Consider the following 25,353-nt stretch of genomic DNA (forward strand, 5'->3'; position numbering starts at 1 on the left):
GGCCGCCAGGCCCACGTCTGCAAGGAGCGTTCCCATCCTGGCACACGGTCCCCACGTCCCATACGTGCTCGGGGGGCTGATGGAGAGCAGCGCTAGCCCCAGTCTCACTTTCATCATTTTCTTTTTTTTCCAGCAATGCACTTTTCAGTGTCACTAAGCCGAGTGCACGTCTTTACTACTAGCACATGTGTTAATTAGAACTAAACATTAAACTAATTGCTTCCTGTTTCAAGTGCTTTGAAGTAAACACGGTACATGACATTTTTCTCTTCTTGGTTCCTTTTTCCTATCAAGCATCAGTATTTCAGAGTGCTGGAAGATGTTATCTTCCCAAAACCTAGATCATTTCCATGAAAAATTTGATCTTTTCCACACTTCAGGAAACTCCTATCAAGTTTCTGTCTTCCACCTTCCTGACCTCCCAAACGTGGCTGATGGGGGCGTGAGCCCTGCAGAAGTCCTGCCCAAGCCCGGGGCACTGACACAGGCAGACCTGGGGAAATGGGTTTATGTCCTTCCACAGAAGAAGGCTGGAAAAGCCTGACTGGGTCACTGGTACAAATGTGCCATCTCCCATGAGGTCGGCAGGGGTTTGGTGACTATGGCTTGGAAAAACTGCAATGCAGGGTCCTGCTCAAAGGCCACAGCACTTGGCAGCTGACAGACAAAAATCCACCCACGGGAGCTGCAGAGCCAGCAGCCCTGGGTCCCTTCACCCCCCCAGCACGCTCCCCTTTATCCCCTTCACACCTGGCGCAGCACAGCTCTCATGGGACAGGACCAACTCCCCATGGTGCCCACACATCTCAGCCAGCAGACCAGAGCTGGAGAGAGCTGGGTTTGAAGCACTTGGCCATCGATGGAGCTCCTCTGCCATCCGCAAAGGTTCTTCCTGCAGTTCCCACACGTGACATTACAAATCCTAAAAAGTGGGGAAGGACAATGTAAATCTGCAGACTGGCACAGAAGCAGCAGCAAAGCTTCTTGTCCCTGGCTGACCTGGGCACCAGCACCTCTGCTTAAAACTGATGGAGGTTCTGGAGCTGTGGACAATCAGAGCTTCCCAGTTTCTCAGCATGTACCTCATGCAGCTAAATAGAGGCCAGAAACAGAGCTCAGCATGTGGTTTATTTTCACTTAAACTTTAGGGGTGCATTGTGTGCAGAGGCACCACTGCGGTGAGGGCAGGCACCCCTGCGGCAGAGCACAGACTCCCACGCTGCAGAGGTGCAGAGCCGTGGCTGCCTCCATTGCAGGTGCCCAGGAGACACTCGATGGGATTTTTATCTCATTGACCAGCACAGGAGGGGCAGCCAGGACCCTTAAAACTACTTTTCCATTCCAAATTCAAGGATTCCCCTCTTGGTCCAAGGAATCCTTTGAAGCAGCTGCTGCCATGTCTTGGAAAGCAGGCAGAAACCAGAAAATGGATCTGTTCCTTATTTCCAGATTCCTACCAATTGCAGTGAAGGTCCTGCAATGAGAATCAGAGGAACAGTTATTCAAAATTAATCAAAGAAAATGAACCACAATGAAAGATATTAGTGAAGCTGAGAATCTGGTACAGTTCAAGGAAACAGCAATATCTGCAGCATTAACAGTTCAGATAATAGTTTAGTTACAGCTGTCTGTCTTCATGCCAAAAACAGTCACTGTTTGCCTCCAGCAAAGAAGGAAACTCTCCCAGTGGCGCACTGTGCAGCAGAGCCAAGCGCATCATCTTGGTGGCTGCTTCCAGTTGGATGCGAGGCTGGATGGCCCACTCCCCCAGCACGGCACAGAAACGCTGCGTACTGACAGAGGCCCGTGCTAGAATGGCATCATTAAGCCATCGAGGCTCCACAAACACACACGAGGATATTTGTTCTTCCAACTTTTATTTCTAACTTGTCTGCAGAGATGACGGGACGATGGGTCCACTGGCAGCCTGTCCTGTGAGCATGGCACACCTCACAGCGTTCAAACACACGGAACAGGACGGGACAGGACAGGATTCCAGTTGGAAGGGACCCGCAGTGATCACCTGGTTGAGCCGCCTGGCCGCTTCAGGGCCGACCAGCATTTAAAGGAGCAGCATTCAGCTCCAGCCAATGGGCCAGCGGGACAGAGCTTAACACGCGGTGTTTTGCATTTCATACACAACTGTGATGTTGCAAATGGCAATACATTCAAGTTGCGTATTTGTTCTAGGATGCACTTGTGTGGGATGCAGTACTCTAATCCAGCAAACATGCTAAAGGTATCTCCACCTTGTCTTTAGCACAAGTACGTAAAGATTGGGCCTTTCAGTGTTGCTGATTTCCAGCGCACAGGACCCCCCAAACACATACCTAGAACAGCTACACAGAGCACAGAAAAGGGTGGTGTATCTGCACTTCTCCCAGGAAAAACACCCCTCAGGCTGCCCTCGAGTTGTACCGCGTGGGTTCACAGCACCGGGCTAGGGACAGCTGTGGATTTATTCAGCTGTCTAAATGATCTGTTGCACTGTGTATTAAATTGAGGTTTTGAGTATAGATAAGTGTCAGTAAAGCAGTTATTTTAAGTGAACTCTGTAGTTTCATTTTTATGAGAGTCAAGACAGTAAAGTTCCCTCATCTCTTCTGGGTTTGGTATATCTCTTCTTTCTCATATTATACTGAAAGAGCAATATTAAGAAGCCTGTCTTCCTGTAACCCAGAAATAAAATCACAGCGTTACAGCAGGGCGATAACCACAGGAGAGCAGTAACCTGCACTCACCTTGCTCTTGCCACGTTCTCGCAGACATGCACAGTTGGCCACCACAGGTGACAGCCGCCAGGGAAGCTGGACGATGGCCGAGACCTCCGGTCATTCTGAAATAGAAATACTTGGGTTCATTAAAATAGACATTGTATTATAGGAGGCCATATAGCAGGCAATAAGATCCCATGGGAAGACTAGTTTAAGGCATTAATTGTTTCTTAATATTCTTAAACAAGTTCAGCCTGCTTTTCATCTTGATAGAAATTTAGCATAAGTATTTTGGAGCTTGTCTTCATTAGAAAAACAAATCAAGAAAGGATGTGGGTAGTTAATCCCAGCAAATGCATGCTTAAGCCTTAGACCTCTAAACTTTTCCCAGTAATTATTTTTGGGGAAAGCTTTTGGGGAATTCTGTCTATGGTGAGTATTGCTATCACAGATGAACTGCAAAGGCTGTTTCTCATCCCACAGGTCCCAAGAGCCAAGGCCCTGTACACCTACCGAGGGCACAACCCGGGGGAGCTAAGGTTCAACAAGGGGGACATCATCATGCTGCTCCGTCAGCTGGACGAGAACTGGTATCTGGGGGAGGTCAATGGGATCAGCGGCGTTTTCCCAGCCAGCTCCGTGCAAGTCATCAAGCACCTGCCCCTGCCAGCACCCCTTGGCAGAGCACTCTACAGCTTTGACCTGAGGAGCAGGGATAAGACTGAAAACAAGGACTGCCTGACGTTTCATAAGGTAACAGCACCCCACAGCAGCTGGGCTGGGCTCTTTTCTTCTTTAGGCTGTGTGCTGTTCTGCTACTCCCCAACTCCATAGGAGCTCCCTTTTGGAAATCAGTGAGGTTCCCTAGCCCGCTCAGACACTGCCACCAGCAGTTAAACCTCCTAGGACTGCCTCATGGGGGTATGTGCAGGATGGGGGCATCCAGAGAGGGATGCTAGTGCCTGCTAGGAGCAGCGATTGCACTCCCTCAGCTCAGCTTCTAACCACGCTGCTGTCGCTGATGAGGAGCGGCCAACGGTGGCAGTCTGCTCTCTCTTGACCAAAGCACTCCAGGATCTCTAGAAGACACCTACTGACATAGTAAAGAAAATTGCTTCCAGGTCTGGGGATACATCATTTATGCAGCTTGAACATACCCAGCCTACTGGAGGCATGGATTTGCAGAGCTGATTTTTTACTATATTTCCCTTTATTCCCCAAAGGCTACAGAGCTTGCCTCTACTCTGTTAGAGGACACACTCTTCTGAGTAACTGCACCTCCCAGCAAAGTCAGCTGCCCCTGTAGTGTCAGAACGAGGTGAGGCATGGCAGAGCAGAACAGCAAGTGCCGTCCAGAGGCATCAGTGTCCTCGCAGAGAAGTCATCTCTTTGTCCGTCCAGCCAGCAGCACAGCTGCTCTAATGGGTGGGAAGAGGCAGGAGAGAGAGGCTGTGGTCCAGGCCAGGTTCCCCAGGGAGTCCGTGCTGGATGTGGAGTGGCTAGCAGGGGGCAAGAGAAATCAAACAGCTGAGAGCCAGTTGTGGCTTATGATCAAGGGGAGGAACTGACAGAGAGAAGTCCATTCAGAGCAGCAGCATCACATCACCAGCAGCTCTATAAAATGTGGGTGCTCAACTTGCTAGTGCAGATGCAGAGATGCCAGGCGGCCAGCAATCCTCCCTTTGTCATTTGGATTCACTTATTAGCAGGAGGCACCTGCCTTGGTTTTCTGCTGTCTGCGTTCACTTGTTTTTTCTCTTTCACTCAATTTGCCTTTGTTTCACAGCTTACTCATTCTGTTTATTTGCGTCAGGAGGCTGTGCTCATCTCCACTCCCACAGCAAAGTTCACACGTGGGGAGTTAGCGCACATCTAAAACAAACAGACGCTTCTGCAAAATGGCAAGAGCATCTTCCTGTCCCCCTGCTTTGTGACAGTGGTCGGTTGTTACCGTACGAAATTACAAAGGCTGAAGGAGTCACTTCAGCAACTCCCTTCTGCAGTAACCTCGAGGCAGTGGCAGCACTCGGCATGTTAGTTTAGAAGGGAGAAAAACATGAATTTGTTTCTGTAAATTCTCTTTATTCCCCCCTCCCCCCCGCCCAAGGCAGATATCCTTAACAAGATGAAATGAAAACGTCTTCAAAGTTAACAAGATTTACTTCTGCTGGGCTGCTCAGGAGTGTAAATCTTTCCAAAGAGATGTACCTATCAGTCAATACAAACTAGCTTTTTTCCTCTGCATTATTTCAAATACCTTACTCCAGCAAATGTCAGGTGATCTCAGCTGCTGAAATAGAGATGGGAAGTTCTCAGCAGTATGACACCAATTGCCTCCGCACTTGCATAGGGGTTTTTCTCTTGCTTCCTAGCTACAGTGCTACTTGTATTATTAGTTGTGTGCGTGGCAATTACAGAGGCATTTCCACGCCATGGAAACCACCCAGCAAGTCAAAGGCTTCTCATGCCCTCACCCTCAGACTCGTGTCCACAGTCCCGGTTCAGCCACGCTCCTGCCTTTAAATTAAAAGCAAGTTTGAGCTTTGTGCTGAGTTAGGCCAGACAAGGTGGCATTTCAGACACCAAAATCTGCGCTGAACAGGACCCGACAGGACCGCGCCACGGTGGCTGTTCGATGAGGCCGCTCTGCGGAATGGCAGGGTGAGCCCTCTCCCACCCTGGCACCCACCTCTGCCGCAAGGGAGGGCGGGTGACACCACGTTCCTGCCCTCCAGGGTGACAGCATCACCGCCCTCGCAGGGCTGATGGGAACAGAGGGCACGTTAGGTGACAAAGCGGGGCTGGCCCTTCCCCATTTTGGGGGTACAGCCCCACCGCCACCGTGCCCACCCAGTGCCATGCCGGGCAGTGGCTGGTGCCGGCACCCATGGGCAGAGCCCCGCTCCAGCCTGGCAGGGCCCCCTGCCCCAGCCCTGCGGGCAGCCAGCCAACAGCTGTCCCTCACCGCGGCAAAGCCTCCACAGTGACAAAAAAATCAGGGACAAAAATGGAAAATTCAGGCAAAACATCAAAACCGCATTTTTAGCAGGTTCTGTTGTAGCCAGCTCCTGTGTAGCTCTGCTCTGCGTGGATCTGCCCTGTGAGCCCCCCCAGCTGCTTCCCGGGGCTGCAGGGGGGCTACAGGGGGGTTGGCTGGGCACAGTGGCTCCCAGCCACCACCAGCACATCACGGGTGGCATCCCCAGCACTCCAGTTCTGCAGACCTTTAAGCCACCCGCTCCCTGACAGGACTTCGTTAGCACTGGTCTAGACATTAATTGTATTCCTGCCGTTTAGCTTGAGATGCAGGGTGTAAGTGGCACCAACAAGAATTCCTAGAAATAAAATTAATACTTGTAATCACCATAATTACAGCAAGCACTTCTTTGTGGCTATTTTATAAAAGGATACTAGTAAAACATCTTATTTGAAGCTCTCATACATTTTGTAAAATGTCTTTTCATTTAATGGAATCATTTTCGTTTCAGTAATTACTTAAGTCTGGAGTTAACAGAAATAAGTTAGTTAGGGCCACATAAAGCCACAAAGGAATTAGAAATTAATTATGGAGAAGGCAAAGGTAGGTCTGTTTTGGGAGATGCCAGGCTTTTCTTGGCTTTGACACTTAGGTTTATGCTCCATTTCATCGTGTCTCCTGGTGTTTAGAGAAGGCAGGAAAATGTTTCCGGTTTAGGCTAAAGTTTAATTACATACAAAAATGACAATATTGCTATCTTATATATGTACAGATGCACACAATATGGTTTTTAAACCTTGCTTTAAGGAGTGAGGAGGAGGGAAATGTGAAAACAATCCCTGCTTTAAAATGATAATGCTTGACAGACACCTGTACCTCTCCTGCGTTAGAGTCAGCCTTGTCCATCCCAGGAGTCGGGCACATTGCCTCATGTGAGTGGGTGAGAATCTCAAAGTTTTGCAATTCGTTAATGTCAGCAGTAAATCATGATTAATTCCTCTGGCAGTCATCGTGGTAAAAAACACTGTCACCACATGCCCTTTGCTATTAATACTGTATGATCAGCAGTTCCCAAGAAATACTGTTTGAACGTTGCCTGTATGCAAACTCAGGGCCTGACTCTTCCCTCATTAAACCCAATGGTTAATGAGCCAGGCTTTCAATGGAAGCAGGACCAAGCCATGAACGTTTAGACCTACAGAGACGTAACTGGGTGGCTTTACTTCTGCTGGGAAAGTCACCATCAGTGAGGGCTTCTCCAAGCTCTTGACTTCGAGTCAGCTGCAGGGCACCGACACCCTGCTGCCGGTCACACCTAAGCATGCCAGCACAAAGTAGAAAAGAAAGATGTGACCAAATGTCCCTTCTAATTTAGAGTTAATTTTTTATAATGCTGCTAGAGAGTCAGCCAGCTCTCCTTATACCTCTGCAAGCCAAAGGGTTTGACAGGAAAAAAGCTTCCTGTAAAGTACTGGGCAGGGGGAGAACGCTCAGCTTCAGTAACATGTTGTCTAAGCAACACATTTTTCAAACCAGTTTCAATTTTGCTGTCAGCTTTGCATCAGTAATTTTGCATCTGGGATTTGTTACTGAAAACATACCAGGGAAACGACTGAGCCATGGGTTTTTAAAGATCACCTGTAACATCATCTGAAATCTGCTGGCAGCTCTGCTGCCAGGTAGGAAAAGAGAGGAAAAAGGAACAACTGAGCAGGTGCTGGGCTGTGCCAGGCGTAACTTCTGAAGCATGCCATCACATCTCCCCTTGTTCTTCCAGCCAAACACCACTGCAAGGCAACTCCTGCAGACCAGCAAAAGCCACTGGTCCCCTCAGTTTAAGTGCACATCCCTCCGAACGGCATCTCCCAAAGCAAAGGGCGCGGATTCGCCAGCTTTCCCCAAGGTGCCCGACTCCAGGTGCAAGAGCCTGCGGCAGTTCTCCATCACCACTGCCCTGAACACCCTCAACCGGATAGTCCACGCGCCTGCTGAGCGGCAGGCGCTGGAGATCAGCTCCCCCGTGCTCATCAGCTCCAGCAACCCCACCGTGGCCACCCAGAGCAGCGAGAAAGCACAGTTTCCCTGCAGCAGCCCTCTCCAGGTAAGGAAGTGGCAGCATGGATGCTGTGGGAACAGTACGAGTCCAAAATGCAGGTCCTGGGTAGGGATACTCCATGCGCAGGTGGCAATGCAAAAAGCCAAAGCATACACATGCAAAGGCAAAGCACCTGTGCTGATAGCATCAGTAAGAGATGTCACCCACATCAGGCTGCCTGGGATTTTTTTCCACTCTTTTTGAATCTGAAAGGTCTGTCTTCAGAGTTCAGGGGCCCAAGGGAATTAATCAAAAGAGAAATTCAGTTATCAAAGCACGTTGGTAAAGCACATTCTCATTCTGATTTCTGCCCTACTGCGGTGAGCTCCATGTGCAGAGGGGGAGAAAACAGAGAGCTTAATTTGCAAAATAAAATATTTTTCATTTTAGGAAGTAAGGAACGTGACTTCCCAAGGGAGCTAATGGAGCCTCAGCCTATTCAGACATGCATGTGTGTGTGTGCCTGGATTCACACTGCAAGCAAACATCTGTTTTGTCACATCAAGATGTAGATCAAAACCAGATAGTTCTGCAGTTCTCAGCATTTGCAAAATTAAAGCTAAAACCAGCCATTGCCCATGTTCACCTGTGTTGCTTTGATGATGAGCCTTTCTGAGCCCCTCACAGAATTAAGTTGCACTGGCATGGCAGGACCTGCAGAATCAGGCCCTGAGTTACGAGCAAATAAATGCCCAGTAAGATCAGTGAGGAGGCTGCCCTGCGCCGAGCGGGTCTGTACTGCCAGGGATTGCTTGCACAGCTTTTTCATCTAACCCCTATGCTTAAAAGGAAAGGAGAAACCTGCTCTTGTTAATAATTGGTATTTCAATTTTTCTGGTAAAGTCTCAAGCATATAAGGAGTCCCCGGCATCCCCAATGCTCATCCTTAACGGTAAGCATTGGGCTTAATTGAAAAACTTTATCAAGTTTAATCGCTGCCTGAAATCTCAGCCCTGGCGCTCACATTTGGGTATCTATAACCACCACCTTTATTCTGCCCGCTGGGGCACACGAAGGCGTTGCGGAGGCACAGAGCTCCATTACTGTACCCTAAACCACAAAGTTGTCTCCAAAGGCAAACTGCCTACAGAACAGGCTTCCTCACACAATGTCACCTCAGCAGTGTTACAACATCTACAGACGTAATGAAGAAGCCTCCTGCTTCTTCTAACCAGGGCTGTCAGCCCTTCTGAAAAGCAGCCGGGGTCTCTGCCACAGCCCGCAGCAGCCTCTGCCTGCACCTGCCCACCTCCTCCCGGGCACCGGCTCCTGCCAGGGCAGCTCCTGCTGGGGCAGGGAGCACCCCACGGGTCCCTGCCAGCCTGCTCTGAACCCAGGACTGTGCTGAGAGAAGATGAACCTGTGGCCGAGATAACAAACATAGACTGACCTTTTGGAGTATATCTGCTCCTTACTTTAGGAGGCAAAAGATTCTCATTCCTTCTTCACACTCTGACTAAAGATCTCAATACAGAATCTTCACAGATCATCTGAAATGGGAGAAAAAAAGGTTTTGTTTAGATTTATATGACATCTTTCATATTCAAGGTTGCTCTAACGTTTTATAAAGCAATAAGCCAGCCCCTGGTAGTTCAGTGTCTGCAATAAAACCCAGCAGGCATTTTGTACTTAGCAATAGCCTGCAAAAAGCCTTGGATGTTAGATCCTGTTTTATGTGAGAGGAAATGAAGCCTTACAATAGAACTGTAATTCAATTGAAATGGTATCATGTCTCGCGAACCCAATATAATTTTACCAGAAACATCTCAGTGTGAACTATTGTCAATAGCAGAAGCAATAGAGGGAACATGTTAACGCTGTGCCCTGGAAGGGTTGGTGTTTCCTTTCTTCTAAACAACGGGTTATCTCCCAGAGGGCTGCAGGAGGATCCCTCTTGTTCACAGGGCCACACAGGTTGCAGCTTTTCCTTTTTCCATCTCCGGGTTTGGGTTGCAATGACTGACCTGCAAAGTTGTGACTCCTCTGCAAGCCCAGATACACGCTGACGGGCTGGACCATGCTGACCATATCCCAGTGAGGTCACTCATCCTTCCTCCTAATATTAATCAGATGCAAAAGCTGTGGGGGTGAACGTGTTGATAAGGCAGCTCACGTTGCAGCATTGAGGAATAATGGGAGAGACAAGAGCTGATGCCGATCCCGAGGGCTGTCTGCCCCACTCAGCAGCTTCTGGTGGAAGTTCAGCTTTGGCAGCAAGTGCTAAGACTTTGGAAAAACTGCAGTGCATCTCCAAAAGTGTGGTTGTTCCACGGCAATTAGTTTTATATACACAACATTACTTGAAAGGAAAAGATCAATGTTTCTTGGGTTTAAACTACTCCAGATAAAAGTTTGGAAGCAAGGAGCAGTTCCGTGCCTACTGCCAGCCCTGGAGTACAAGTTCCAAGCTGGGGTCTTCTGTTATTAGCAATATAGTAAAGAGTGGGTTGAATCACACCCTTAATTGCTTCCGTGCATTTTCGTGCTCCCTGCTAAGCCTGCAGAAGTTGAGTAGCCTGGATCTTTGTGGGTGGTCACAAATATGGTGCAGCAGATGGAGCTGAGTCTACAGCACAGCTCAGCCTTTCTGACTCTGGGCTGAGACCCTGCCCAGGGCTGACCCGGCGCCGCGCCTGCACTCACACGCGGCTGTGCTGCGGCGGGAGCAGCGGTGGCCGCTCTTGAACCCCCAGGAGCCAGCCCCAAACAGCACAGCCCCTGCGAGGAGCTCCCGACACCCGCTGTGCAAGACTGAACCATTTGCGAGAATGAAGTAGGCAAGGATTTAACCGGTTAAGTGGGAATTATCCCAGGAGAACCAAGCCCAACGTTGGATAACCTCAGCTGGCAGGCAAGGGTGAGGGATACCAGAAAGGCTGGGCGATGGGGGGGGGTGGAAAGTGCCCCCCTGGCCGCCAGCGCTGACATCGTCCTCCACGGAGCAGAGGGACGGTGTGGGAAGGCAGCAGCCTGCCCGAGACGGCAGGCGAAGCCACGGAGGCTGCGCATGGTTAGAGGATGAATCACTGGCAGGAGGAATGTGCACCACAGCATCCGCCCTCCCTGGGAGCCAGGGAAAGCCTGCCTCCCCATCTGGGGCTCCATGCGGAGCCCTGAGAAGTCTGAGAGCATCCCAGGCCCCTGGGCTCCGCACCCGAACACCGGAGCTTTTCTCCACCCACGAAAGGAGCTGCCCCAGCAGCAGCAGCGCAGCCCCGCGCCCGCCTCCACGCCGGGCAGGCACCGCTCGCCGGGAGCGCACCCTCCACCGAGCACTCGGGGCTCTTGTGTCCTTTCAGGCAACGACCCCGTTTCATTCCCAGTTCAAGACAAGGATTTAAGGCCCCACAAGAGCAGGTGGAAGGAAAGGAGCTGTGCTGCAACCAGGTTTAGCACTAGTGAGGGTTAGGATCACAGGAGGGGGTGTCTAGCAGCAGCCATCACTTGAGGATGGGGCAGGAGAGCAACCTTAGCCATCAAACTGGAAAACATGGAACCCTGAAACTACCTGAGCATTTAAATCCATCGCCTCTTCCAGGACAGGCTTCCAGACAGATACTGAACATACGTTTGGATCAGGCAATTTAGAAAAAAAAGATTCCACACATTTTGAATGGATGCATTCATTGCTTTCTTTGGGGTGGGGGTCAAAAAAATTGGTGTTTTTCCAGTAGCATGTAGTTACATGACAATTTCCCTATGCTATAAGACTACACATGCCTGAGGGAGACAGAAGAGATCATTAGCATCCCCCAAAGCACCCTGTGCGTGACACATTCCCCCATGGCATCACGTCTCGAGCAATGCTGGTGCTTGGTGAGGGGAGAGGGAGCAGGAGGGGCTGCACCTTGGGCACACACCGCAACAAAGCACGGCTTAAGAAGCGAAGCTGAAGAGGCTGTGCTAGGTGCTTGTAGGGCTTTCCAAACCACAACGCGTCTGCCTGCCTGGCATTTCCACCACCAAGGCCCAGGTCGGACTCATTTCAGCCCATAAAAGGGAAGAACCGGCAGCAGCCAGCCCTGCCGCCAGCCCTCCTCCTGCTCTTCCTTCCCCTTCCAGGTGCCAAGCCAGGCTCAGGCGGGAGCCAGAACCAGTTTGCAGGGCTTGTGGTGCACCGTGTCTGTGCATGTGCCTGTTGTGCAAGCCCTGACTGCCGGGGCAAGGGGAGCAGGCACTACAGAGCTGCACCCTCCCTTCCCGCGTCCAGCAGAAAGCACCAGCAGCTGCAGGAAGCTCTTCCCGGTCCCAGCTGAGCTTATCCCGCTGGGCTGGCCGGTACTTGGGTCAGGGAACATCTGGCTAAGAGCTGTTGCTACCCTTTGCTGCTCGTTCAAGTGAGCTGATAAACCCAACATCTGCCTTCTAGTACATTTGGCTTTTCTATGCAATAAATGATCTGAAACTGGCGGGATCCAACTTTCAGCAGCACCAAGAGCACCGGCTGCCCCGTGATGCAGTGGGGAAAATCCTCCACCCCACAAGGCATCTCATGAACACTCTCGACAGGGAATTGCCTGAGTCAGCAGGGCACTGTAGAGAGGAGCCAAGCTAGAAATCATGTTGGTGACAAGCTAGGTGGGGAGATGGAGTAAGAGAGGGATTTAAGGAGAAGCAGGAAACAAAACTCTTTGTACTTACAAGGGCTTGCAAGGTATTCACAGGAGATCAGCAAAAGTGAATACTGAAATCAGTTTTATGTGGCTAGAAAATATTTCATTCAACCTTTTTTCTTCTCTGTTGAAAATTCAAAACCAGTTTTGATGCAGGCTCTGAAAGGATTGCTGCTTCCACGAAGAGGGGGAACAGAGAGAGAAAAAACATTAAGCTTTCCATCCAGAGGTGGACATCTCAGCACAGTTCCATCAGGACAACCAGCAAAAGGTTGTAATTTTGCTCCAATGCAGGAAAAAAACTCCAAATCCCCAAATTCTGAAGGTTTTGATTATGATAACTATTAAAACGGAATTATAATTTCCAGTCACCTTTGATTATATGAGAGCCTAGTCTGACCCTACCTGGACTAGAAAATGAAGAACGCAAAGATGGTTTGAAGCTGACCTGCCACTCTGGGTCCAGAGACAGAAGCTATAGTTGCTGGGGTTTTTTAATCAACTTAATTTACTGGAGAGCAACAGAGCTGGTGAGTCATGGTTTTTTTTCCCCTAGGTCCTTGCTAAGCCAGTGCTTCAGCACCGTGTTACAGACATGACCACTAGAAATTAGATTTGAAATGAATAAGAGATTAAAGCCCTGATAACTTGCATCATTAAAGGCCCTGTGGTCTTGGCTGGAGAGCATGACTGCCAGCCACATCCCAGCCCAGCGACTTTCCACTGGGCTGAGATTCCCCAGAGACACTGCTCCAGCTGCCCTGCCTCGCTGGGAACTGGCGGCAGCGGCACAGCATGGCTAGTGCCTTCCAGCGCACACAGTGCTGCATTCCAAATGGGATGAACTACTTGCTCAGTTCACCCCGGGACATATTCTTTGCTTTAGAAGGGACAGATCAGCAGAAGAGAGCATTGTGAGGATGCCAGTTTGAACGCTGCCATCCTTTCCTCCAAACCCGCAGCCCCAGCCCACGCAAACAGGCCAGGACCGCCTCCAGCCCCAGCTCTGCTGCTGGCCAGAAAAGCAGAAGTAGAAAAGAAACTGAGGAGGAGGAGCAGCATGCATGGTGGGCACAGAGCAGCGGGGTCAGTGACTGGGACCCTCCTGGGCCGGGCTCAGCAGCACCGCTTGTTCTCACCGTTTTCAGAAGCCAACGCTGCTGGGGAAGGGCAGCAGAGGGACGCCCCCAGGCCAGCGCCCCAGAGCTGCGGGGGGGCTGCGCTGCCCCACCATCCCCTGAACGGACTCAGCCCTCCCAGCTGAGGAGCGGCAACAGCAAACTTGCCAGGCCGGAGAGACCCCACCACCTCCTCAGGCTCGCATGGCCCCCGGAGAGCCCCCGAGCAAGGCAAGAAGTGCGGGGGTTACCACCATGGCTGGGTCCCCGCCGGCAAGGACCACCTCTGGAGGACACAGATGTCTTCATCCTTGTACCAGCTAAACCCCTGCCTCGCTGCTGGGCACAGAAACAAGGCCAGCTAGACTGTCCACCAAAGTTCAGCTTAAATTATTTTGCTTTTGCCATTTGAAAGATAGCTGGGTTTTCACATGAAAGGGAAGGGTCTACTACCTTCCCTAGAAAGTTCTCTGTTTACATTGAAACACCTTCTACCCTGACTGCTACAGAAGTTTGCAACCAGCAAGGAAAATATTCCCTTTAAAGCACGCCATCACACAGCTCCCAACAGGATCTAGCCCAGCACCTTCCTCCTCTGGCATGGCAGGAATTCCCCCATCGGATAGATCAGATAACCCACCGGCACTCCAAGGCCGTAGATGCCAACACACAAACTTCCAGCAGGAGCTGCAGCCCCAGCAGAGGGGTAAAAGCAGAGGAGGCACTTAGACCTACACCTCCACCATGCACTTCAGCAGCTTTTCTTGGTGGAAGCACTTTGTATAGTTGGCTTAAGAGGTTTTATCTGCATGTTCTTCAGATGTTTTTGGAAAAGAATTAACATTTCCCATATCTAATAGCTCTAGCGCTGATTTTTTACCGCTCAATCAGCCAGCTACAAAACACTAATTCACCTTACACCAGCAACCAAGTGAAACATCTCCACATCTTGTTCTTGGCATCTGGAAGCTCCCTCAAGCCTGCACAGTACACTGGAGATGGAGGTGGAGAGTTTATCAGCCTCAGAGAGGTCATCCTATTTACTCCTCAATGTGCAGGGCACGCGAGCAGCACTGCTCTTACACAAGAAGCTGGTGTTCGCATAAATTTCTTCTATTCTTTCCACTGCATGGCCTTCACCCTTGGAACAAAAGCCCCACCTCCTTGCAGTCCCCTCATGGAGGTGAAAGCCCTGCAGAGATCAGCGCTATGGGAGGTGGGGACAGTGCCCATGGTGGGACCACGCCAGAGCCCAGCAAGCACAAAGGACAAATAACCGAAACCAAACTCAGAAGAACAGGGACACCCTGCAGGCAGGTTCTGGGGTAACAGCCAGATGCTCAGCAGGACGCCGGGCAGGGGATGCCCAGCAGCGCATGCCCACCTCAGAAACCCCCTAAGCAGGTGGATGTCACCTGACCTGTGAGACATGGAGGTACAGGGGAAGGGGAACGGCCCAGCACACTGCCCGCATCCTCACCAGCACCGCAGGGAGGTCCAAGGAGGCATCTTCTTGCCTTTGGTGGGCAGCGGCAGGGCCAGGCGCTCGCCCACTGCAGCAGCGGGTCAGGCACGGTGTGCTCAAGGCACACAGTTACCTTGACAGCAGAAACGGGGCTGAGGTTCCTCCCTTGAACGTGAAAGGCCCCCACAAGAGGACAGAAGGGGCGTTATGGTGGCTGGTACCTCTCCATAGATGAAAAATGATGGCAGGGAAAGGGCCACCACAAACTAAATGCAAACCCAGGTGAAGTGCCTCTGCCCGCGCAGCTACTGCCTTTACCCGGCACGGTCTGCACTGCGCACACGCATGGGTCTGTGGAGCTCCTCGAGACACCACAGACGTAGTAAATACCTTTAATAATAGTTATTAAAAGATCACTGGGGCAAGGACTGTATTATTTAGGGTTTCGACTATGCCAATACTCCCAGATGGAGCTAAATACATAACAAGTAGAACAGCAATGATTACACCAGCCCTCACCTGGCAGACGTGACTGTCTCCTCCTGGTTAGCAAAGTCTGGGCTTGAAATGCTCCTTTCCCGTTCTGAAGCAGGCAGCAGAGACAATGAATCAGAGGTACTCACCTTCTTCAGAGCCAAGCAAAAAGGGGCAAGAAAACGCTGAGCACACGGAGAGAGGCAAAGGAGTGCTCCCCTGCTCCAGTGGATCTTGTACAGATAGGATGAGCAACAGTTACAGGTTTAGGGCTCAAGCTGAACTCCTGGAAGCCACGGCTGTTCAGTTAAGCTTATCCTGTTTCATCGTTGCCGTGAGAGCCTCCTCACACACAGGTTACCTGTCCCAACAAGTTCCCATGGGATAAGCACCATCAGTCCCACTGGGCCATACCCTGGAAAGCATCTCACTGTTGAAGTGGAAGGTCTTCCTCTTACTGCCTGCTCTTTTGTTTGCCAAATGCTCCAAACTATTCTTTCTCCCGAAACATCTTTGGGTTTTGGTTTTTGGGTTTGGTGGTGGATATGGGTTTTTCTTGCTGTTTTTTGATTTTTTCTGAAGGGTAGATGAAGCCTGTGAAGTGTTTTTAGTTGCTCTTCCAGTGGCTAAAATAAGTCTACATTCAGGTTAATATATTGGTTTCTTTCTCCCTCTAGGTCAGTGCATCTTACTACCCTGTGCCAGGATCACTGGGGCACTCTGCAGCCATTGTCACTCTTCCCCATCTGCAGCATCACATATCAGCTTATATGTACGTAACTGAGATACATGCGGGCGGGGTGGAGGGGCGTGTAATTTTCTGTACCTTCACCTTAGGCTCATCCAGCTAAAGGTTCTTGCATGCCGGGAGGTAAAGGCAGAGCAGAGTGCAGCTCCCATGGGCTTGGATCCAAAAGCAGATCCTCGTAGGAATGTACTTGGCTGGTCTAAGCAGGGGGTCACAGCGACTTAATATCACTGTTAAATTATTATATTCCCAGCAGGTGAACCGTCCTTGCACATAACTACCTTACTTCATATCCACAGATACATAGTTCTGCCTACTTGTCAACAGTATGTTTTACATTTTTTTAAAGAAACTAATTACTCCTTAAGTGCCTCTAGTTATTTATTTTAAAACAGTGAAGGTCACTGGTGTTTTGAATGATCCAATCTTTTAGTACTTTCCCAGGGTTAAAATTTGCAGATTATATATTGTAATGATCTGGTTTCCTCCAGATAAGATTCATCAGCCTGGCACTGTAGTAAGCTACCTAATGACAACAAAACAGCAACAAGCTGTCGACACGGTAATTAGCACCTCCACAGTATCAAGCCAGACCTGTGGAAACACTAGTACACGTGAGCAATACCTATAAATCTGTACTATGCTCATGATGTTTGCTACTTGTGTGCATTAGCATAGGTCACCCAAGACTATTACACACAATTAATCTTAAACACCAGAAAACTCCTTGGACCCTACAATAATTTGCAGAATGAGGAGTGTGTTAAGGCGTTCCATCAGCTGCCTATTTTGCACAGCTCCTTTTTCAACCCTATAATACCAGACCAGTATCTGCATGTCCTGCCATTCAAGATGAATCCTGTATAAAGTGATAAGCCACTGCGGAATAAGAACACCCTTACACTGAACCTCGCCTGCTCTGGGCAAGTAACAGAAGTCACTTCATGTAAATGCAGGCATTTCAAGTCAAACTTTCACGTGATCATTCTGAACAACAGGGAGAGTGTTTTAAAAAGTTATGAGATAGTCAAGGACTATCTAGACAACTAGGTCTGTGGTTACTATTTCTTAAATAGTATTTCATAATTGCTGTACTGGTCTGTAACTCATTAATATGTGGGAGTAGATCACATTCCCCTTGGAAAAAGACCCAACAATGCAATTAGATGTGTTACACTGGAAACAAAGTTCTTTAAAGAACAAATACAGAAATGTTTTGAAAAACTATGCTGTTTTCTTTTGTTCCTGTTTTGCTGCGTGGTCACACGTGGTTCACAGTGGAGAGCAAAGCTTCATCATCTAGTCATAGTCCCAGAATCACTACAGAGAGGTCTAGAAGGGATCTCAGATCAGTTTCTAGTCTGGTTTCCTCGCTAGCCCAGAGCAGAGCCATGTACCTCCTCTTTATTCTCCACTTTATTCTCAAAGGCCCCCAAGTGGCAGCGACTCGGTCTCAGTGTCAGTCTCTGCAGGGGCGTCAGTCTCTGCAGAGAAGAGGAAAGGGAGGAAGATGGGGTTCACGCGCCTTGCCATAGAGCAGCGCTCCTCCCTGCGCCTCTGCAACCTCCAGATGATGCTCAAGGCAAGCAGATGCAAGGCCTCTGGCTCACCACACACTTCAAAGGCAGAACATACTCCTGATGCTATCGTTCGGACAGAGCATCGTGCCTGTGCTCTTTCATGCTGCTTTGCCTTAGGACAGGTACACACGAGCCCTTAATCGCGAGGTGGAGAACAGCAGCTTTCTCCTCCCTGACGCCTGTCGCTGGCTTGGCTGGCACTTCTGGGACAGAAACCATCGACAGGATCTGTTCTCTGTTCCTGTTGGTTCTTCTCTTACTCATATCCCCTTTGGCCTGAAGTTACAGGCGGTTTCTTCCCTGCAAGTTCTTTCCACAATAACGGCAGCACCCCAACATTTGATGTGAGTGCTGGCTGAAGAGGCTTCGGGCAAAGAGCCACCACTCAGCGGAGCAGCAGCAGCTCCCAGCACAGTTAAACACGGGAGCTTCAGGGCGCGCTCCAGCCATCCTGCACGGAGCAGCTCCTGCCCCGCTGCCCATCACCCCACTGTCTCCCCAGGTGCGTGGCTCTCCATTCCTACACGGCTCATGGACCAGACGAGCTGGAGCTGCAGAAGGGAGAAGGGGTCCGCGTCTTCGGGAAAGACCATGACGGCTGGCTGCGGGGCATGTCCCTTGTCACCGGGAGAGTGGGGATCTTCCCCAGCAACTACGTCGCTCCCCTCTTTAGGTCTGTTTTTTCTTACATGAAACAAAAGCATGCGGAGAGGGGAGTGGGTAACACATAGGATTTGGGGTCTTCTTGTTCCCGCAGAGAAATCACGGCAAGGGATCCCTGCAGCACTAACACAAGCCAGGGATTCCTCGCCCGGGCAGGATGATGCCTGGCAGCGCCCACCCCCTCAAGTTCTCTGTGCACCGACTGGGCTGCACGCACCACACGGGAATCGCAGCTCCCTCCAACAGCCAGGTGTCACGGCAGGGAGCAGTCGTGGCAGTGTTCCCCTCACAGGGGGCACAAGGTCCGGAGGAGCGAACAGCACATTGTCAGCCTTCACCTGCTTGTTTTAAACCTGGGATGTTGACAGAGACATCAGCAGCTCCTCCCGTGACTGTTTAATTCAGTCCAGGAGCTTTGGCAGAACCTATAGGTGACACAACCGGCACACTTTGATGAGTTAGTCTGGGAGCCAGGACGAAGAGCAGCGTGTCTGTGCTCGAACTCTCTTTTATTCCTTTTGGATGACTAGTCTTTTTTTTTTTTTTTTTTTTTTTTTTTCCCTGCCAGAAGGGAAACCATAAGCTACAAGCTCTTTTAGAGTCAAAATACTGTCTTTAGAGCAGGCATTTAAGTACTGGACGCCATTGATCTAACTAAACAAGCATGCATTAGAAAAGGCAATAATTAAAGTATACAACATAGGACAGGGAAAAAAAAATTGCCTGTGCCCTTAGTTCCCCTGAGAGACACTTGGGTTAAGCAGAGAAACAAAGAACAGCTTAGAAATGCGGAGCTTTGCTTCTACAAATAGGAAGTGGGGGTAAGTCAGGACACCTCTCCCAGGACTGTGATTTCATTATTTGGAGCAGGGCTTCCATGTCTGGAAACACTGCGATGGTCCAGCCCCGTCTGCAGGAGTGGGGTTGGGGACAGATGGGCACAGTGAGCTCTGCTTGCAGGGGGCACCTCAGCCTCTGCCCCCCTAAAAGCCTTCCAGTGACACATCGAAAATTTCCCTTATGCTCCCCGACACTCCCACACCGTTTGGTTTCTCCCCTCCTTGCTTCCCTTTCCCTGCTTATATTTTATTCTGCCAAGTTGCACAGTTCAGACTGGAGGTCTCAGTGCTGCTTTAATCTCAGCACTGCCCCCCTGCACCCTCCCGCATCCAAGAGCGCTGGTGATTACTCTTCGTCTCTCCAGCTCATTTCTTCACCATATAGCTGATAACACTGCAGCCCCACCTCACCGATAAACAGAGCAAACCAATAATCGAGAGCACAGCCCAGTCACCCTAAATAGCCTCATAAAGTGCTCCAACCATAAGCACTGGTTTTGGAGCTGCTATTCTGTCCTCCTTCAGAAATTTCTTCATAATAAATTGATGCCTGAGTTATTTGATGAATCACTGCTTCAGTTATTAAACCATAAATCATTCCTCTACCCCACCAAGAAAGGTAAAGAATCAGAGAAATGTTTTTTCCTTCCTTTAAGGAGTTTGCTAAAGCACTTCACTCTCTCCAGGAATCCGGAGTGGTATTCGGCCAGTGGTGGGGAAGTCTGATGGGCTTTAGCAATTTAGTGGCTTCAGGGACTTGATGATCTCAAAGATCTTTTCCAACCTAAACGAATCTATGAAAACATGAGGTGACCTCTCTAGGGAAGGCAGGGGAGTAGAGAACAACCCCAAGCAGCTGCTGTGCACCAGAGAGCTGCCCAAACAGCAGCGGCGGGGAAGCAAGAGCCAGGCCAGAGCACGAATCCTGCCCGGTGCACCAGGACCCACCCGCCCCTGTGCCAAGAGGGGCTGTGCAGCGTGCTCCCACACCAAGAGGGGCAGGAGGCAGCATGTGGGGCTAAGGGCAGAGGGAGGGCTGGTGCCTGCCAGGCCCCTCTGAAATACCACAGCGTTACTGTAATGAAATCTAACCCTACTTGGGAATAATTGATGTCAGCGCAGAAAGATGAAAGCCCTCATTATAATGGAATCAGAAACCTGAACTGTATCCATAGTGTTCCCCACCAAAGTCCTGACTTCGGAGCAGTACAGGCACATTAAAACCATTGATTTCCCTGCTGGGCAAACCGCTGCTTCCCTTACAAAACCCCAAGTCTAGTCTGAGCTTATTTTCTTTTCCTTTTTAAACAGGAAATCTAACCTCTCCGACTCAAAAATGCCTTCCCTGTACGCCTCGTGGACGCTGTCGACCTCCTCACTCTCCTCCCAAGGGAGCATCTCAGAAAACAGCCCCAGACAAAGCAGACCTTTGAAACCGACGCTGCTGCCCGTGCCCATCACCTCACCCGGCAGGAGCGCGGCAGCCTCAGGACAAGCATCACTGCGGCACGGACGCAGCAGCACGAGGAAGAGTAAGTGCTCAGGGGGGGTCTCTGGGAGAGAGAAGGCAGTCACATCCCCCCCCGCACCCCCCACCCCCCAAAAAAATCATACTGGCTGCCTGCAGTTATAGCACCAGAGCCACACACACAAAAAAAAAAAAACCACAAAAACCAAAAAACAACACACCACAACAAAACCCAAACCCAAATGCAGGTTGGCAAGAGGGCAGCTCTGCCAAGTGGTCCCCACCAGGGCTGGGCTCCTGTGTCAGGCTGAGCACAATGCCAGCGGCGACCAGCCGTTCACAGGGCACTTTCAGCACCTCCCCACAGCACAAGCTGGGGTGGGCAGGCATCGTGGCTGACATGCTGGGTTTGCAGACACAGAGTGACAGCGCTGTCACCCACAGCTGAACCCCACTTGTGAAACGGGCCCTTGAGAAAGGTCTTTCCAAGGGGTCTCGTTACAGCCAGGCTGCAATGCCAAGGCCAGGCAGCATTATCCTGCCACCAGGCAAGGGGCTGCATGCAAAGGAGAACAGAATTTTCTAGGTCGAGCATAGCAAAGCATGCCCTGACCTCTGTGGATTAATCCTCCAGGCTGGCAGTGGCGGGGGGAAATGCCTGGGTGGGTCAGTGCCCCACAAAGGGCTCACCTGCACCAACCAGCACCACGCTGGAACGTGGCACGGCTCCCTTCTGCAGAGCGGCTGATGACCATGTCCTCAAAAGGCATGGGAATGTGGCTCAAAATGCACTGGTTAACCAAAACCATTTAAAGAATAGAGTAAGGGAGGCCATTAGATGTAAAAGCAACCTTTTGTGGCAAACAAAGAAAATTAAATACAAACTCCAGCAAGGTAACCATGAACTGTACCAAGACAATACTATCAGTCCTTAAAGAGGCTTCTGCAGTGATCTTGGAAAATGTAAATCAGTAAATCCAACCTTTGAAATCCACAACACCCAGCAACAGGATACTAAACCACTGAAACATCAATACACAAATATGGGGAGAAATAATCCCTAATTATACACGCAGCCTTGGGCCCCTAAATTAGCTTTTTTTTGCTCTGGAGAGAGGTTTTGGAATTGTCACAGATGGCTCTTTGAGACCTCCAACTCCATGCTCAGAAGCAATTTTAAAAAAGGTTAGAGTATTATTAGGAATTATTAAGAAAGTTACTCACAACAAGAGAGTAAAACAGCCATGCCATTGGGGGAGTTGCAGTGAACTCATATCCTGAACACTTCACGTATTTCTGGTAACTCAAAAAGAATATAGTAAAACCAGGAAAAGTATGCAGGAGGATGATCAAGAGAATAGAGCAACTTCTATTTCAGGAGAAAAAATTTCAACTTGGAAATATATGAGATGCATAAAATCATGAATAGCCTGAAGGTGAGAAAAGATACTTCACAAGAAAAAAAAAAAAAAAAAAAAAGAAAAAAAAGCAGCAGGAGTTACCCAGTGAAATTGTGAAGTAAAAAGCCTTGATGCAGCAGGGAGCTAGAGGCAAACCCCCTCTGTATCAGCTCTATTTTTCTTCTCCTTCATAAAGATCAAAAATGTGCTTCTCGTTCGCACATGCCCAGGGCTGTAGGAAACACCCCTCCCAAGGATGGGGGACTGGCAGAGGGAACCTTGGTGATCCCCTCCCACACGACTGGCGGGGACCCCAGGCTCCCACACCACTGGTTTTCCCCAGCTGTGGTTATTTTGGTAATTCTAGTGTTTTACACTTGGCAAAGTAAAACTTTTTGCGAAGGTTTATGCAGAGCTCAGTTGGTTAAATTCTTTCCAACAAGGCTGTCAAGGTTTATCTTCAGCCCATCCACGCTGTTCTGGAATACATTTCCAAGCGTATTTGGGCAACTAAATGGCACATTGTCCAATGCTCACAGGCAGAGCTGCTACTGGAGGCAGGCACATTTGCAAGGGCCACTGTCAGTGGTTTTAGGCTCGCAATTGGATTTATCTTAAGAGTTGTTTTACGGTAAAGGGCTTGGTTCCCTGTGGTGGCTGTTTAAAAGAAAAAGAAAAAGAAAAAAAAAAAATCAATCTTGTGAACAGCAAGTAACTGCAGAAGAAATAAAGTGCGTGACTTCCCGTGCTGCAGAGAGGAAAGCAGCTATGGGATGGAGCAGCCAAACAGGAACAAAGGGCACAGGATGATAAGGGCTGGCAGCAGGGCTCCAGGGCAGGGCTGGACATTCAGCAAAGAAACGGTGGAGACCCTGTCACAGGAGGTGATCCCCAGGGAATGCTCCTGCTCAGGGGGCTGGCTTCTGCTCCCTAGCAGCATGTGCTGGTGGCAGATGTCCTGCATCACCCAACACTGCCTCCCCCTTCATCCCTTCCCAGTGGGGCCACATCTGGTCCTACCTGCTTATCGCAGCGCTTCCCCCCACACAGCCCATGGAGCAGCGCTGCCACGTCCCCTCGGCTGAGGAGCTGGGCAGGAAAACCCAGCCCTCTCATGCTGAGGCTGTGCAACCCAGCGTTTGAGGTTAGCGCATTCCAGCGGTTACACCAGGAGGATTTGTGGTCCAGGAGAAGGCAGGGCAAGCTCTCAGAAACTAGACAGGTCCTATCCAAGATAGAAGAATTTCTGTGGCCATGAGTTATTATGTAAATACAGGAGGATTGAGGGTTTTGGTATGTTGGCTTTGCCAGTGTCCAGTGGCACGGCTGCCTGCCAAGGAGAGGCTATGGATGCAGACAGCTTTGCTGCACCCCAGTCCCGGCACATGGGGGCAGGTGCCTGGCAGTCCCCGGGAGCTACGAGCCCACAGCATCTCTGTGAGTGGGGCTCTTAGTGCGGGGTTGTGACCACTGCTCACGTCTGCCTCTTTGCTTTGTCTGTGCCGTTCTGGATTCCTGCTGACAACTTCTTTTCATATGGTTCTTGGTGCCCAGATGGATCCCTGCAGAGGCCGGGGCAGGCAGGGACCCCCGTGCCGGTTGCCGGCTCCCTCAGGCGTCCTCCCACAGCTGTGGCGCGACCTCAGCAGTTTCAGCTTTATCAGCACATCAGCCCCCAGCCGCACAGCATCCCTCCTGGAGCTGGCATGGCCGAGGCAGGAACGAGGCCAAACTTCTCCCACGATGCCTCACCGGCACTTGCGGTCAGAGGAGGGGAAAGCCAAACCCCCTCTGTGTGCAGCTCAGTGATCCTGGATGCCAAAGACCCTCCAGCAAAGAGCGAGGCAGCTCCGAAGCCACCTGCATCAGCCCCACCATCCATCCTGGTGAAACCAGACACCTCCCGCAACAGCGCCGAAAAGGTAAGGTCAGTGGCCACCTGCTGCTCCGAGGGGTCCCTGGGCCCTTGGGGACCAGCATTCGGGATCAGACCAATACTGACCACAGCCAAATCCCTTCAGGGCTTCACTCCCTTCTCACCAGGTTTTCTTCTGATAGAAATCACTGGGATAGGTGCCTGCCTTAGACTTTTGTGTTAGTGGCACTGCTGTTCAGATTGAGCCCCTTAGAAAGGCAAGCTACAGCAGGGTCTCCTTCCACTGGGGTAATCCAATGTTAAGTTACAATCAAATCTTGTGACTTTTCTGAGGTCTTAAATTGGGCAAGACTCCCACTGAAGTCCCTGGGAGTTTGGGAGCAGGTGAGCAAACACCACAGACCTGGGCATTAGACCTTATTTCAGGCTGGTCTCTACAGAGCTCTCCCTATCTCCCTCGCGTCACTTTGGCTGAGCCATTTGGAATGGAAATTTCTTTCCCCTCTGGCAGCCGGAGTGAAATTTCATAAAGATATAATCATCCTGCAAATTGCCCTAGTAACAGCTTTCCCTTCCCATGGCACCCACAGAGTAAATCGCTCCACAAGCCCCCCAAAAGCCCAACTGACCTCAGAGCTCCCAGGAGGAGCATCGTCAGCTGGAGAGAAACACAGGCTCTCCCGGAGGGGCCACCCCCACACCCTCCCTCCTCATCTCATACTGCCACCTGCTCTGCCCCTCCCTGCTCTCCTGCTGCCTCGGGGGATGGCTCTCTGGGCCAGCTCTCCCAGGTCTCTGATAGCCATGGCACTGCTGCACCGGGCTGGGCCATGCCCTGGTGCCATGCCCTGGTGCCATCAGCTGCGCACCACACCGGGCGTCCCCACACCCTCTGCCCCCGGCAAGGAGCCAGACACCCCCTCAGCTCATCCTCCCGGGACTCCAGGGCAGATCACAGCGAGGAGGGTGGGTGGCTGCTTTTCCCACCATGACTCTGGTCCCCTTCTTGCTGCAGCAAGTGAAGACGGTGCGGTTCCAGAACCACAGCCCCCCGCCGCCCAAGCGGCACAGCCTGCAGCCTTCCCCGAGCCTGCCGCGCGGCAGGATGGAGCCGGCGGCCGCAGCAGAGGCTCTCCTGCCAGAGGCCAGCCTGCCCGGCCCCGAGCTGGCAGTGCTCTACTCGCCCAGGACCAGCTCCAGCCCCCTGCACCAGCGACGAGCACTGCACCTGAAGGCACTGTCGCTGGACCTCTCCGGGCAGCTGACCTTCCCTGTCAAGAAGAACTACAGCAGCATTTCTGCAAACTGACAGGGTAACTCCTC

At 50.7% G+C, this 25,353-nt stretch overlaps 1 protein-coding gene and 1 long non-coding RNA gene across 5 annotated transcripts in view; one reads left to right on the plus strand and one right to left on the minus strand.

Annotated features, from left to right (window-relative positions):
* The window catches only part of LOC121092511, a 43,389-nt gene extending 27,147 nt beyond the window's left edge, over positions 1 to 16,242 (minus strand). For 2 of the 4 annotated variants that reach the window (XR_005829330.1, XR_005829331.1), the window contains exons 1-3: positions 9,177 to 16,242; positions 2,742 to 2,836; positions 751 to 1,474 (exon numbers count right to left, since the gene is read on the minus strand). This is a non-coding gene — a long non-coding RNA (uncharacterized LOC121092511). Of the gene's footprint in view, positions 1 to 750; positions 1,475 to 2,741; positions 2,837 to 3,992; positions 4,214 to 9,176 lie in introns of all 4 variants that reach the window. The other 2 variants (XR_005829332.1, XR_005829333.1) reach the window with 2 other exon arrangements.
* The window catches only part of SH3RF2 (SH3 domain containing ring finger 2), a 41,415-nt gene extending 16,071 nt beyond the window's left edge, over positions 1 to 25,344 (plus strand). The window contains exons 2-8 of the mRNA XM_040603694.1: positions 3,198 to 3,467; positions 7,469 to 7,792; positions 16,134 to 16,228; positions 18,287 to 18,457; positions 20,598 to 20,818; positions 23,709 to 24,076; positions 25,046 to 25,344. Of these exons, the coding sequence (XP_040459628.1) occupies positions 3,198 to 3,467; positions 7,469 to 7,792; positions 16,134 to 16,228; positions 18,287 to 18,457; positions 20,598 to 20,818; positions 23,709 to 24,076; positions 25,046 to 25,339 (1,743 nt within the window). The 3' untranslated portion in view covers positions 25,340 to 25,344. The remainder of the gene's footprint in view (positions 1 to 3,197; positions 3,468 to 7,468; positions 7,793 to 16,133; positions 16,229 to 18,286; positions 18,458 to 20,597; positions 20,819 to 23,708; positions 24,077 to 25,045) is intronic.
* Positions 25,345 to 25,353: the final 9 nt, after the last annotated feature.

This window comes from Falco naumanni, chromosome 8 (genome assembly GCF_017639655.2).
Source record: "Falco naumanni isolate bFalNau1 chromosome 8, bFalNau1.pat, whole genome shotgun sequence".
Lineage (NCBI taxonomy): Eukaryota > Metazoa > Chordata > Aves > Falconiformes > Falconidae > Falco > Falco naumanni.